This window comes from Juglans microcarpa x Juglans regia, chromosome 6D (genome assembly GCF_004785595.1).
Source record: "Juglans microcarpa x Juglans regia isolate MS1-56 chromosome 6D, Jm3101_v1.0, whole genome shotgun sequence".
NCBI classification, from domain to species: Eukaryota; Viridiplantae; Streptophyta; class Magnoliopsida; order Fagales; family Juglandaceae; genus Juglans; species Juglans microcarpa x Juglans regia.
In genome coordinates, this window is record NC_054604.1 from 8,817,355 (window position 1) to 8,829,776 (window position 12,422).

General features: G+C 32.0%; 1 protein-coding gene and 1 long non-coding RNA gene across 2 annotated transcripts; both read left to right on the forward strand.

Annotated features, from left to right (window-relative positions):
• The first annotated feature begins 4,913 nt into the window (after positions 1 to 4,913).
• LOC121234047 lies at positions 4,914 to 5,830 on the forward strand. Its single transcript, XR_005934284.1, has 2 exons — positions 4,914 to 5,315; positions 5,430 to 5,830. It is a non-coding gene; the product is annotated as an uncharacterized LOC121234047 (long non-coding RNA).
• A 2,000-nt stretch (positions 5,831 to 7,830) lies between these two features.
• LOC121235359 lies at positions 7,831 to 10,351 on the forward strand. Its single transcript, XM_041131708.1, has 4 exons — positions 7,831 to 7,879; positions 7,991 to 8,178; positions 9,259 to 9,342; positions 10,069 to 10,351. Exons 1-4 carry the CDS (start codon positions 7,831 to 7,833, stop codon positions 10,135 to 10,137), a joined length of 390 nt encoding a protein of 129 aa, XP_040987642.1. The 3' UTR covers positions 10,138 to 10,351.
• Positions 10,352 to 12,422: the final 2,071 nt, after the last annotated feature.

Here is a 12,422-nt window from a genome sequence, read left to right on the forward strand (position 1 = left end):
TGTAATATTGTGGTGGGTGGTGTGTAGGATGATGAGTAGCAGAATTTTTTTGCTTTCTAAGTTGGTATCATCACCAGAGTTAGATGAAAACTCAGATATGTATATTATCTGTGTATTCTTCATATACATCCATAATCTCAATCTGGGAATGTGGAGAAAGCTTGGAGATCTGTTTTATCATCATCTCTGCTGAATAGGCTCAAATGAAAAAGATAGTGTACCTATTTCTGCAAACAAATGTCCACTGGTATTTCTCTTGTTTAGGACGGTGATTTCACTTTATCTAATGTAACAAGCTACTCAATTTCTTCCAAAAAATTGTTTCGAAAGAAAGAAATCCAGTCATCAAACGTTGGTAGGGTTAGTGAAGCTTCAATTAAGTTCCAAATCGTCTGGCTTGAGTTCTAATATTCTTGGACAGAAGTTTACAAACTAAATCGATTTAATATGATTCACTTTGGATATGATCCACAACGTGGTGGCTCCAGATTTTTATTTTTTCAATTTAGACTTTTAATTTTTAAATATTTCACATTTTTTCATTTTTTTGATATGTGGACAAATGTGTCTGCATTTTATTGAGTCTGATGAATGAGCATTAGTATTAGATTATGCAAATGCAAATGTAAAATTTGTATAATATAACATGATTTTATATTTGGCTATTCCACTCAAAACTTATTCTCATGTTAGATTATATATATATTAGTCAAAATAATAATAAAATATTATAAATTTAATAATATTTTTTCAATTTTTTTTGTTCTATTAATTTTTTTTTCTAAATTAAGAGCTACATAGAAATATTAATGCTATACAATATGAGACTTGGAGTATACAACTATTCATGATACAAACATTAATTGGGAAAGGACAATGCTACGCCCCCGTTGGGGGCTCTCGCTGGGGTGTAGTATTGTTTTACATGTGTTTTTTTAAGATATTTTTTATATAGATTTTTTAATAATTTTAAATATTTTAAAAAAATAAAATAAATTTAGAATATCATTAAAAATACACTTTCTTAATCAGAAAGTAAAAAAAAAAAATTATTAAAAAATACTTCCTTAATCATGAAGTAAAATAAAAATTTTAAAAATTTTTATTTTACTTCATGATTAAGAAAATATTTTTTAATAATATTATGATTTTTTTTATTTTTTTAAAATATTTAAAATTGTTAAAAAAATTTATATAAAAAAAAAACTTAAAAAAACACATAAAAATATACTACTAGATCCCAGAGGGAGATAAAGAAATTAATACAATCATTCAAGCATACAACAATTAATGCTCTTAATGATATAGTGAAAAATTGGGTTTAACAATTACTGTTATTAATGCAATAGGAAAATAAAAAAAAAGGAAGGACAACAGAACACAAGTGTTGCTGGAGAGGAAGAACAAATGGGAAGAAAAATATATATATATATATATATATATATATATTTCAATAGAAGCCAAAATCGAGGGAAGAAAGAGCTTGCAAAGAAGAAAATATTTTTTATTCCCTTTGGTTATGCTACAATGACTATAAAAAATGACCTAAAGAACTAATTTACCGTAGCTAAAAGTCATCCATTTTTCCATTTACATAATCCAATACAACACATTTTGAGATTCTATTAGCTAAACTCTCCATTAGATTGACATTTGCATAATCCAATGAGAGAAAAGTTGAACATTGCATACTATATTTTAACAAGAAATTAAGGACTGCCTCAAAAAATTAAAATATTAATATTATAAAATTAAAAATTGAAGTATAGAAATTTCATATACTGATTTTTAAGCCAACAACGTCCAAAACTTTTCTTTTTTTTTTTTTTTTTTTTTTGAAAATTTGAAAAATAAACCCAATACATTTTGTTTTCCTTCCATTTTGAGTCAAACCCACTTCAGCACCTACGAAAACGTCCTTCATGTTCTCTTCACTAGTGTCCGTCACCGTTGTCTTCTCAGTAAGCAGGGGATTGCTAGGATGTAGCCCAAAACCGTTTCCAGCAATTTATTAAGCTACGAGACAATGAGATAAAAAATAATAAATAGTAATAAAAAATAATTAATAAATAGTACTAAATTATTTATAAACAATAGCAAGACTTCTTCATTTACCAAACCTAACCTTCAGGACGTGACAAAAATAAGATTCACTTGAAAAAAAAAAAAAGGTTTCATTCATGTGATCACAGTTTCAGATTCTCTAAGGAGGAAATGGTAACAAAAGACTGAACACAGTTTCAACTAAAACAGACTCTGGAACTAACTATATGCAAACAACAGAACACCATAAGACCAAGCTACACACCATGCATCCCTAACCAGTTAGGTACACCCTAAAATCTCAATAAATATACATATGTGCTTCTTCCTGTCTTTACTCCTTCAAACCAGAAAAGAAAAAAAAAATAGAAATCATGCAGTAATATCCAAAGCTAACACAATACTGTAAGCAAGCAACTCATACAACTAAAGGGAAAATTGAAGAAGAAAATCCACTCGCCACTACAAAGCACAGGCTGGGGGTCTAGGAGCCATGGCAATGAAGAGCTCGATATCAAGTGGTTGGAAATACCCTTTCTTTGACAGTTCCCTCTTCTCCTTCTTCTTCTTTGAAGGCAGCGGCGACGGCAGCACCATTGCCACTGGTATCCTACACTCTAAGCATCTAGGCATTGAACAACCAGCCTCACAACAGACCTCCTGATCCTCCTTCATGATCACCAACCAAATAATCACTCTCCCTCTATACCCCAAGAGCAAGAAAAGTCCACCCAGATAAGGTGTGTGTGGGCAGCCTTCAAAGTAGTGGGAAGAATTGAGAGGTTGGCTTTAACGGTGGTTCGAGGATATACATAACTTTGCCAATATTTCGTAACGAGCGCCTTAGATGATGAATGTGTGCAACGGCTAGTTCTGGAAGTTGCTAGTGCCTTAAACCAAATTTGTAGTCCTTGTGAAGACAGTTAAGCAAAAGTGTCATGGCTACGTGTCGTAAGCACGCTAAGCTTTGATCTACATGGAGATGTACGTACGACGGTGCTTTGAAAATGCTAGGAAAATCTTTCAAATTTGTTGTTCATGTATTTTAATTAATTAATTAATGGTTAAGAAATTGATTATTAGTAAAATTGTATATATATTTTTATTTTTTTAATAATTAAAAATATTTAAAAAATATTTAAAAATAATCAAAAGATAAAAAACAAAAAAAATTTATAACTAGCTGGTAAATGCTAGCATCATCCTTCTAGTTTTTAGCCTCCGTTTGGATAGTAAGATAAGATGATATGGTTTTAGATAAAAGTTAAAAATTAAATAAAATATTATTAGAATATTATTTTTTAATATTATTATTATTTTGAGATTTGAAAAAATTGATTTGTTTATTGTATTTTGTGTGATAATTTGAGAAAGTGGTAATGATGAGATGAGATGAGATGAAATGAGTTAAGATGATTTTTTAATCCAAACGGATTAGTCACTACTTTTGAATTTCAAATTTGGCACCAAGTCTAGGTCGGAGAAAACGCAGGAAGTTTGTATAACGTTGGGTTTGAAAAAATGGACACCAATAAATGTATACATGTCTCTTTGTTTACATGTCCCAGACAGGAATATTTGGAGCTGTTACTAATTTTACTTTTTATTTATTTATTTATTTATTTTTAAGGCTGTAAATATATAGGACTATTATTTGAGATTGATTTGGTCAAACTCGAATTTTACTTTATTTGTTTATTAAACAAATTGTTTATTAGTACAAAATTATCATCGATTATTAAATAAAACAACTTATATAAGACTCGATTGGACTCGTACAAGCTTGTATAAACGTAAATACCTTCATATTTATTATTTTTATAATATAATTTATTTAATTAATGATAGAGAGAGGAAATCAAGTTTCAAATCCTAAACATGCTACTTAAATCATTATAAATATAATCATTTTTTGAAGCACATTATAAATATAATGATTGACTTATGTATATAGAAACTTTATGGAGATGTTAGCAAAATTTTGGTCAAAATTGGTAAATAAAATTATAAAATAAAATAAAATAATCTATTTATCTAAATGAGGCAGCACAAGTTCGAACTCACTCGAATATTAAAAAAAAAAAAAACTATTTGTGAATATAAAATGTAATTCGATAAAGAGTCTAATCTCAACTCATATTCGAATAAAAATAAAACGAATAAGATTTGACCACCTACTACTCACTCTTTTACACATCTACCCCTTCAATCCCTACTCCCTTCCTCTTCAATCTTCCCTTTTACTCTCGAGGCCCTCGACTTTTAAGCTTCTAGACTAATAGGATCATAACCTTTTTGTCTCTTTATAGTTTATACCATAAGGTCATAATAATTAGTTATAAGCACATACCTTGCACGCTTAACCAGTTATTACGTGAACTTCACATACCCATGTCACGAAACCATCGTAGTGTCGAGTGTCATTCATGTTATCAACGTTACAACAAGTGAAATTTCATGATTGATGTTAGTTTGATATGATGGATTTTTTTTGTTATCACAAAAAGTAAGAATTTACAATCAACTAGATTTACGTTTCCTTTAAGTTCATCAATGAAAAATTACAATCGAGATAAAAATAGAAATTTATATTTTGTGAAAAACATCTAATATAAAAGAAATAATTTAAATGATTTGGCATTCCTACTGTTAAAAGATTGTAAAATTAATTGTAAAAAACTGCGAATATAATGTTTGTTTTAAAGAGATAAAAGAGTTAAAAAAATTCTCAAGACAAAAGCTGATACTCCAATTGGCCGATCGCCAACATTTTCACCGTTATTTCACCTCAATCACCCATTAACTCTCGGAGGTTGAATAATAAAGCTAGTTACCATGGTTTTAATTTGAATTTTAAACAAAATCCAAAAAATAGCCGTTGTAATCTTCCAGTGACGAAAGAATATGAGAAGCTATAGACGTCCCCCCTTTCCCCTCCCACGTTCACGCATGCGATAAACACACGCGCGTCTATATATTTACTATTCCAGGATTCCTCACACAAACAGGTAGCCATTCTAGAGAGTGGTGGTTTATTGTGGCTCATGCTTCAATGGAGAGAAGGGTGGCTTTCGCGGCGATCAAGATGCATTCGATGATCCGAACTGTAAGCATTGTAGTAAATCTGTAGCTGGTCCGATTCGTCTTCTTCGCCGAAGGGATTTTCATTCATTCTGCTAAGAGATTCACAATTGGACCTGATCCCAAACATGGCCCTGCTTTCTTTTCGATCGTTGCTCGAGTGAGAAGACAAAAGGTCCTAACTCCCTCATGTAAAATCTTTTGAATACCAAATCTTCTATAATTTTGTTTATTTTTATCATTGATTTTTGAATTCATTCTTTTATTTGTTTATTATATATTTAGTCTTTTAGCTTTAGGCCCAGGAAAGACGGCAACTGTAATGGCTGTGAAGGAGACCTTAAGGCCGGCCTCTCGGCACTTTTTTCGCTACATTATTCTTGGTGGATGAGATTTATTGATGCTCAGGGTGATTATCGAAGGCATGTCCCGTATCCTCTAGTTGCTAGTAGCCTTTTACCTATGAATCGTTTGAATTTAAATCATTCTTTTACTCTATTTTTTTTTTTTTTTTTTTTATAAAACTCAAGCAATCTATCAATTTTAAGGTTTGTCGTGGAGCATGTTGGTGCTCGAATTTGATAGGGTGGGGACTGTTGTTACTTCAGTTTAGAACCATGCCATGGAGGGCTCTGGAATCGGGGTGTTACTCTACTTATGCTTGTTATCTAAATTCTTGATGAATTTAATCGCTCTCTCTTTTGCCTGTAGTTCTTATGACACCTTATAAGCTATCTTGGACTATGGTGCCCAGCCAGATGAACTTGCTATTTCTTTCTAATTCCCTTGTAGTTGTTTGCTGTTTTTAGTGACATAGGTAGAATTGTCTAGTAATGCCTTCATTTTTTCTGTCTATTCAATGTTTCAGGTTTCCGTAAAATGACTTGTGATATGTTCTTCGTGTGCTATTTCCATGGAGTGGTGAAGAGCTATGCTTAGAAAGGAACATTGCTATAACCGAATGTATACATGGGTTGGAATAAGTTTTAACTATCACATTCCAAATTCCATATACATACCTATAGATTTCCCTGTTCCAGAGAAATTTTTGTTCTTTATATATGTATGTATGTAAAGTCAGTTATGGATTTGGTTTTCTGTCATGCAAGCTGGAAATAGATATCTTGGTTGTAAAACTCATTATAAATTGCATAAAATCTGATGGACTGGGTCTCCCCACGTCGCCTAGGCCCTACACTAAAAGATCAATTGTAAAAAAAAAAAACCAGACAACTTACAAAAAAATAAAAAATAAAAAAGGTCAGGGCAGGTGCGGCTATGTGCTGCGAATTACTGATATCTTAGTGGAGATGATAAAAATTATGGAAAATATAAATGAATACTGGTTTTACATGGTTGTACTTTCAAAGCTATTGTTTAGAAATTTTGTATAAGTTGGAATTGGAGCAAGTAGTCTAAATTTTTGCTATGTTTTAGGCTTGTTAAGATGCGTATTCGAATTTATGGCTAGAGGAAGTAAGAGGTTGAGATTCATAAACATTTCTGGTATCAAGTGGGATTCCTGGAGGTAGATTGTATTAATTTACAGAATCTCTAGGGAATGCTGGAGGCAGAGTATTAGTTTACAGAAGTTATGGTTATCATTAATATGTATTCACGTTTTCTACTTCTGCAACTTTCTTGCATCCTGTCAACCAAATTTAATTTTCTTGCATCCTTAATAACTATATGAATTTGCATTTTTGATGGTAGGGAAGCCTTCTTTTACAAAGAAACAAGCAGATCTTTTGTTCCCTCTAGATTTTGCCGAAGACTTTCCAGTTGCAATGTAGGTATCAAAGTCGCTACTTTTTGGTACTTGTTTCAGTAAACTATTGCAAAATTGATAGTCATGAATTTTTTGATTCACAGATATCCCACAAATACAGTTGATCTACGTGATCACCAAGCTTGGGCTATTATTTGTTATGACTTGGAGACCGCTACTGCAGTTTATAGAAATAGAATATGTCCAGATCCAATATTTTTGACAGCAGCTTCACCAGTGGGAGGTTTTTTATGCAATCAATAGGCATGGACTGGTGTTATTGGCTACTGTAAATGATCAAACAATTGTACCATTTGTCGGCCAGGTATACTCACAAGCATGCATTTTTGTTGGTTTTATTATGGAAGAATAATTATTTTGTTTACAAATGGGGTCTATTTACATTTACAGTTGAACAATTTGGAACTTGCTATCAATCTTGCCAAAAGAGGGAATCTTCCTGGAGCCGAGCAGCTTGTAAGCTGATTCTTTTTCCACCTTATAGTACTCATTCTGCTAGTTTGAAAATTTTCAGCAGATAAAAATTAAAATCAATCAGTAGTTATTTAATGCAGTTATGCAACCATGTTGCAGTTTGTGATTTGATAATGCTTGAAAGATTGGTTTTTTTTAATGATCAGGGCACTCTCTTTATACATGTTTCTCCTAAAAAGCCTCCTTCACTGCAAAGTATTGAACAGTTTTAAGTACTTTTGTAGATTTCCTATGCATACCAGTGCTGCCTAGCCTTTAATAAGAGCAGAGATAGATGTGATTTATTAATGATGTTTACTGTTGACCCTCTTTTTGTTACGATTAACAAGTGTAGTATGATTACACCCCAAGAATAAAAAAGATGATGTTTTTGCTGTGGTTCTTGAGGTTAGCGAACCCCTGTTGTTGGGATATAGTGTATCCTTGTCTCATATTCACTGTGGATGTGGGAATATGGATGTGTATTATTGCCATTGCATTTTGGAACCTGGGGTCTCACAATGATAGAATAAATTATGTTTGTGTTGCATATATTGAATGGTAACATGTTTTTTAATTACATGTTTTTATTCTTTAACTGCTTGTATGTGAATTTATGCTTAGAGTTTAAATTATTTATTGCTCTTTGCCTTCTTATTATACTGAAAATCTGGGGATGCTTGGTTTTGGGTCTCAAGTTGTCCAATGTTTCCAAGAACTATTTTCCCAAACAAAGTACAAAGAAGCTTCAGAACTTGCCGCCGAGTCCCCCCAAGGAATCCTCCGAACACCAGACAGTTGCCAAATTCCAGGTTTTACATGTTGATTCTCCAATCAAACACATCTTACCTTTCAAATTTTTTTTTTTCAATCAAACACATTTCGTTGGCTGCTAATATTTCATTGCTTCAATGTTCTTCATCCATGTCAAATTGTCTCCATTTGATTTCTGGCCATTCAGGATCTCTATAAGCACTGGTTGTATTGGCCTTATCTCTCCTCACTGTCTCTGTTGTCCAGCTTGACATTCATTGTGTATCTGGATCTTTCTTTTGCTGGAATTGAATGTTGCTAGATAAGATTGTTCCTATTAAAAGAAAAAAAAAGGATTGCTCCTCTTTCTTGAGGGTGCTTAGTTATGCATATTTTGGTAGTTACTGAATAAGGCATACTATAGGAGCAAACATCTATTTTGCATGTTACTTGTTTGCAAATAGAGGGGATTTGATAAAATTTTGATATATTCAAAACAGGTGCAGATATTTTTTTCTTTTAACCATTGTTGCTATTGTGATTGATTGCATTACTGTTATTATTATATTATTTATCATTTATTTTTGTATACTTATTTCATGGTCTGATCATTTCATTGTTTCTTTATTCCTTTAGGTTGGGTATAGTCCAGATTAACTATTCCTTCTACAGACAATCCTTCGTTCAGATTCTCAAGTACTGGACTATATCTCTCTGTGTTTGTACGTTTTGTTGTTTTAGTACTTACTAGTTTACAACTCTTTTTAACTCATTTCATTTAATCTCATCTAATTATTATAACTTTCCTAAATTCATACACAAAATAAAATAAACGATTCAATTTTTTCAAATCTCAAAATAAAAATAATATTAAAAAAATATATTCTAAAAATATTTTATTCAACTTTAAAATTTCATCTCAACTCATTTCATATGTGAAAACAAACGAGTTGAAACTATGAAAACAGATCTCTTTCTTCAGGTTTGTTGTCTCTAATGAATTTTGAGTTGGTATATTAATGTAATAATAAGGACGTGTGATTTTCCATTCTTATTGCTTTAATTTTTTTAATACTGACAGGCTTCATAGGGGCAAATTGATTTTCATTTTTGCTTTCAATTCTTTGTGGTTTTAACAGAAGAACCTGATCTGTGAGGCAACGACTTTTCTATTAGATGTTTTGAAGCCAAATCTTCCTGAACATAGTTTCCTTCAAACAAAGGTTTTGATTCTCGCTTTCTTTGTTAATGCTATCTAACTTCTATTTGGATAGTTGCTGCTCTTTTTAGCCACTGTAACAATTTTATTTTATATAGGTCCTAGAAATCAATCTGTTAACTTTTTCAAATGTAGCTGACGCGATTGAACAATTGGGTGTGCTTGAGATATGTGAATATAAATTTGATTGAATATAATTGTTGGTTGACTGGTTTGGGTCTGCTTTTGCAAAGTTCGCATACATTGATTAGTGTACATCATATCAAACCAATTGCTCAAATAAACACCTAGTTTTAGTAATTGTGCATGATCTCATCTGATAGGATAATTCTATATGCTTGAAAATTTATGTAGGGTTCCTCGTAAGACACCTTGGAATTTTCATCTTCTGTTGGAACAGGATGGGGGCTTATGGTCTTTTAACTCCAAATATTCTGCATGCACAAGTGTGTCAATTGCAAGTGTATTTTTCGTTTGCCTCCTCTCGTTGAAACAATATGAGACTATTAATTTTTGAAAAATGATTTCCTACTTTTTTTTTAAGAGCCTCGTTAAGCTCAGTGAACTTTGTTTACGTTAGATAGTCATGCAAAAACGCAAATAGTTAAAAACTAATTCTATTTTTTAGATATAAATTCATATGTGAAACTTGTTAGAGATAATTTGTCGAGTAACTAGTGATTACAAGCATTCTAATCCTTTCATCATTTTTGTTAAACCCTTTTTTCAGAGTCTTTCAGCAATGAGTACTTCTGGCTCATCTTTTGCACATCATTTTGATGCAAAGATGAAGGGATGAAGAACGATTGATTTAGGTACTTATATTGTTGTTTTCTATTCGAAATTATAATCCTAATTTAGTGGCAAAGGTAAATAGTTTGATGGTAGATTATAAGATTAATTCCGTATTATTATTTTTTTTATCTGATATCATATATTCTTCGATGATGAAGGGTAGCTAAAAACTTTATGCTAACAACTTTTAATAAATATATTATGCCAAACTAACTGTGGTATTTTGCCTAAAGAATCAGCAGATATATTATATTAGAAGCATTATATCTCTTATTGGAATTTTTTTAGGAACTTTTTATTTTATTTTACATTATATTGTTTTGATAATGTGGAACTTCAAACGTTTTCCTTCATTAATTTTAGGTTTGTTATAGTACTTTGTAAATTAATCATACTTTTTCATTATTTACAAAATTTGTAATTCTCTAGGATTAGGTTTTCCATGCTGGTTGATGTGCTTTTAGCATTTTAGCAACGAACTTTATAAAGACTGATGATAGAAGGTACTTGCTATGTTTATGTATTTTATAGAGTGAGGTAAACGTATTTATGTTTTTTTATTGATCTATTTTGTGTTCTTTGAGGTATTATTTTTGCTATGCATATTATGAGAACTTTTTAACAGTCAATTACTGCTAACAGTAATATCATAGCAGAAAATTTCCTATATTTTTTTTATTACAAGTTTTTTCCCTCCTCCTCCTCTCCTCTACCGTTTCTTTCTTCCTCTTCTCCACTCTTCTCCCTTTTCTCCTATCTTCCTCTTCTCCCATACTCTTCATCCTCTCTTCCTTTCCTCATCTTCTTCACTCTTCCTCTCCATCTCTCTTCCTCCCTCCACTCTTCCTCCACTCTTCCTCCACGTCTCCTATCTTCCTCTCTTCATTCTCTTCTCCACTCTTCCTCATCTCTTCATTTCCTCCTCTTCTCATCTCTTCCTCTTCTCCACCATTCCTCCTTCCACTCTTCCTCCACTCCTCTCTTCCACCTCTCGTCATTTCCTCCTCTCTCCCTCTCTCAACTCTTCCTCATCTCTCACTCTCCTCCACTCTTCGACCTCTCTTCATTTCCTCCTCCTCCACCTCTCTTCCTTCCTTCACTCTTCCTCCTCTCCTCTCCTCTCCCTCTTCTCCTCCTCACTTCCTATTCTTCATCCTCCTCCTCCTCTCCTCTCTTACTACTACACATTTCTTCTTTCTAGAGATACTATTTGTATGCTGTATTTTTAAATATTATATTAATTTTATTTGGACGTGATTAGACTTTTAGTATTTCTTTCTCAATTCTTACGGGTTTTAAATTTTAATTTTCAAACATTGAGATTTGTTGAGGAGGCCTTAGGCATGTACAACATTGATTGGATAGACTTAATGGCTAGCCTTAAGCTTTGATACAAAGGAGGCAGATGCTTTCAAGGTCTATAGATGACATTTTGTACTTATTATTATTATTATTTGTATAAAATACTCTTTATAGGTCTTAGTCCTTTATTCAGGAATACTTTTCATTTTGATGCAAAGATGAAGAAGGGATGAAGAAAGGTTGAATTAGGTACTGACATTGTCGTTTCCTATTCAAAATTATACTCATCGTTCAGACGACATAGGTAAATAGTTTGATGACAAATTACAGGATTTACTATTACTTTTTTATCTGATGACATATATTTTTCGATGATGAAGGGTGGTTACATACTTTACATTGATAGCTTTCAATGGCTATATTATGAGAAGCTAACTGCGGTATTTTGACCAAGGAATCAATAGGTATGTTATGCTAGAAGCATTATGTCTCTTATTGGATTGTTTTCAGGAGCTTTTTATTTTATTTTACATTATATTGTCTTGATAATGTAAAATTTCAAACGTTTTCCTTCATTAACTCTAGGTTTGTTATATTTCTTTGTAGATTCCTTATACTTTTCCATTATTTGCAAAATTTGTAGTTCTCTAGGATTGTCTAATAATGTAAGATTTCCATGCCAGTTGATGTGCCTTTAGCAGATTGATGACGAAAGATACTTGCTATGTTGATGTATTTTATAGACCGAGGTAAACGTATTCATGTTTCTTATTGATCTATTTTGTGTTCTTTGCGGAATTATTTTTGCAAAGTATATTATGAGAAACTTTTTTTAACAGTCAATTACAGCTAAATGGTAGAAAATTTCCAATATTTTTTTTGTTGCAAGGTTTTTCCCTCCTCCTCTCCACGGCTCTTCCTTTCCTCCTCTTCTCCACCATTCTACTCCTCCACTCTTCCTCCTCTCATCCATCTCTCTTCCTCTCT

Coding starts and splice junctions, on each gene's coding strand:
- LOC121235359 (XM_041131708.1), top strand. CDS start 7,831: ATGTGGGAATATGGATGTGTATTATTGCCATTGCATTTTGGAACCTGG. Junction 8,179..9,258: donor AGACAGTTGCCAAATTCCAG/GTTTTACATGTT, acceptor TGGTTTTAACAG/AAGAACCTGATCTGTGAGGC. Junction 9,343..10,068: donor ATAGTTTCCTTCAAACAAAG/GTTTTGATTCTC, acceptor CCCTTTTTTCAG/AGTCTTTCAGCAATGAGTAC.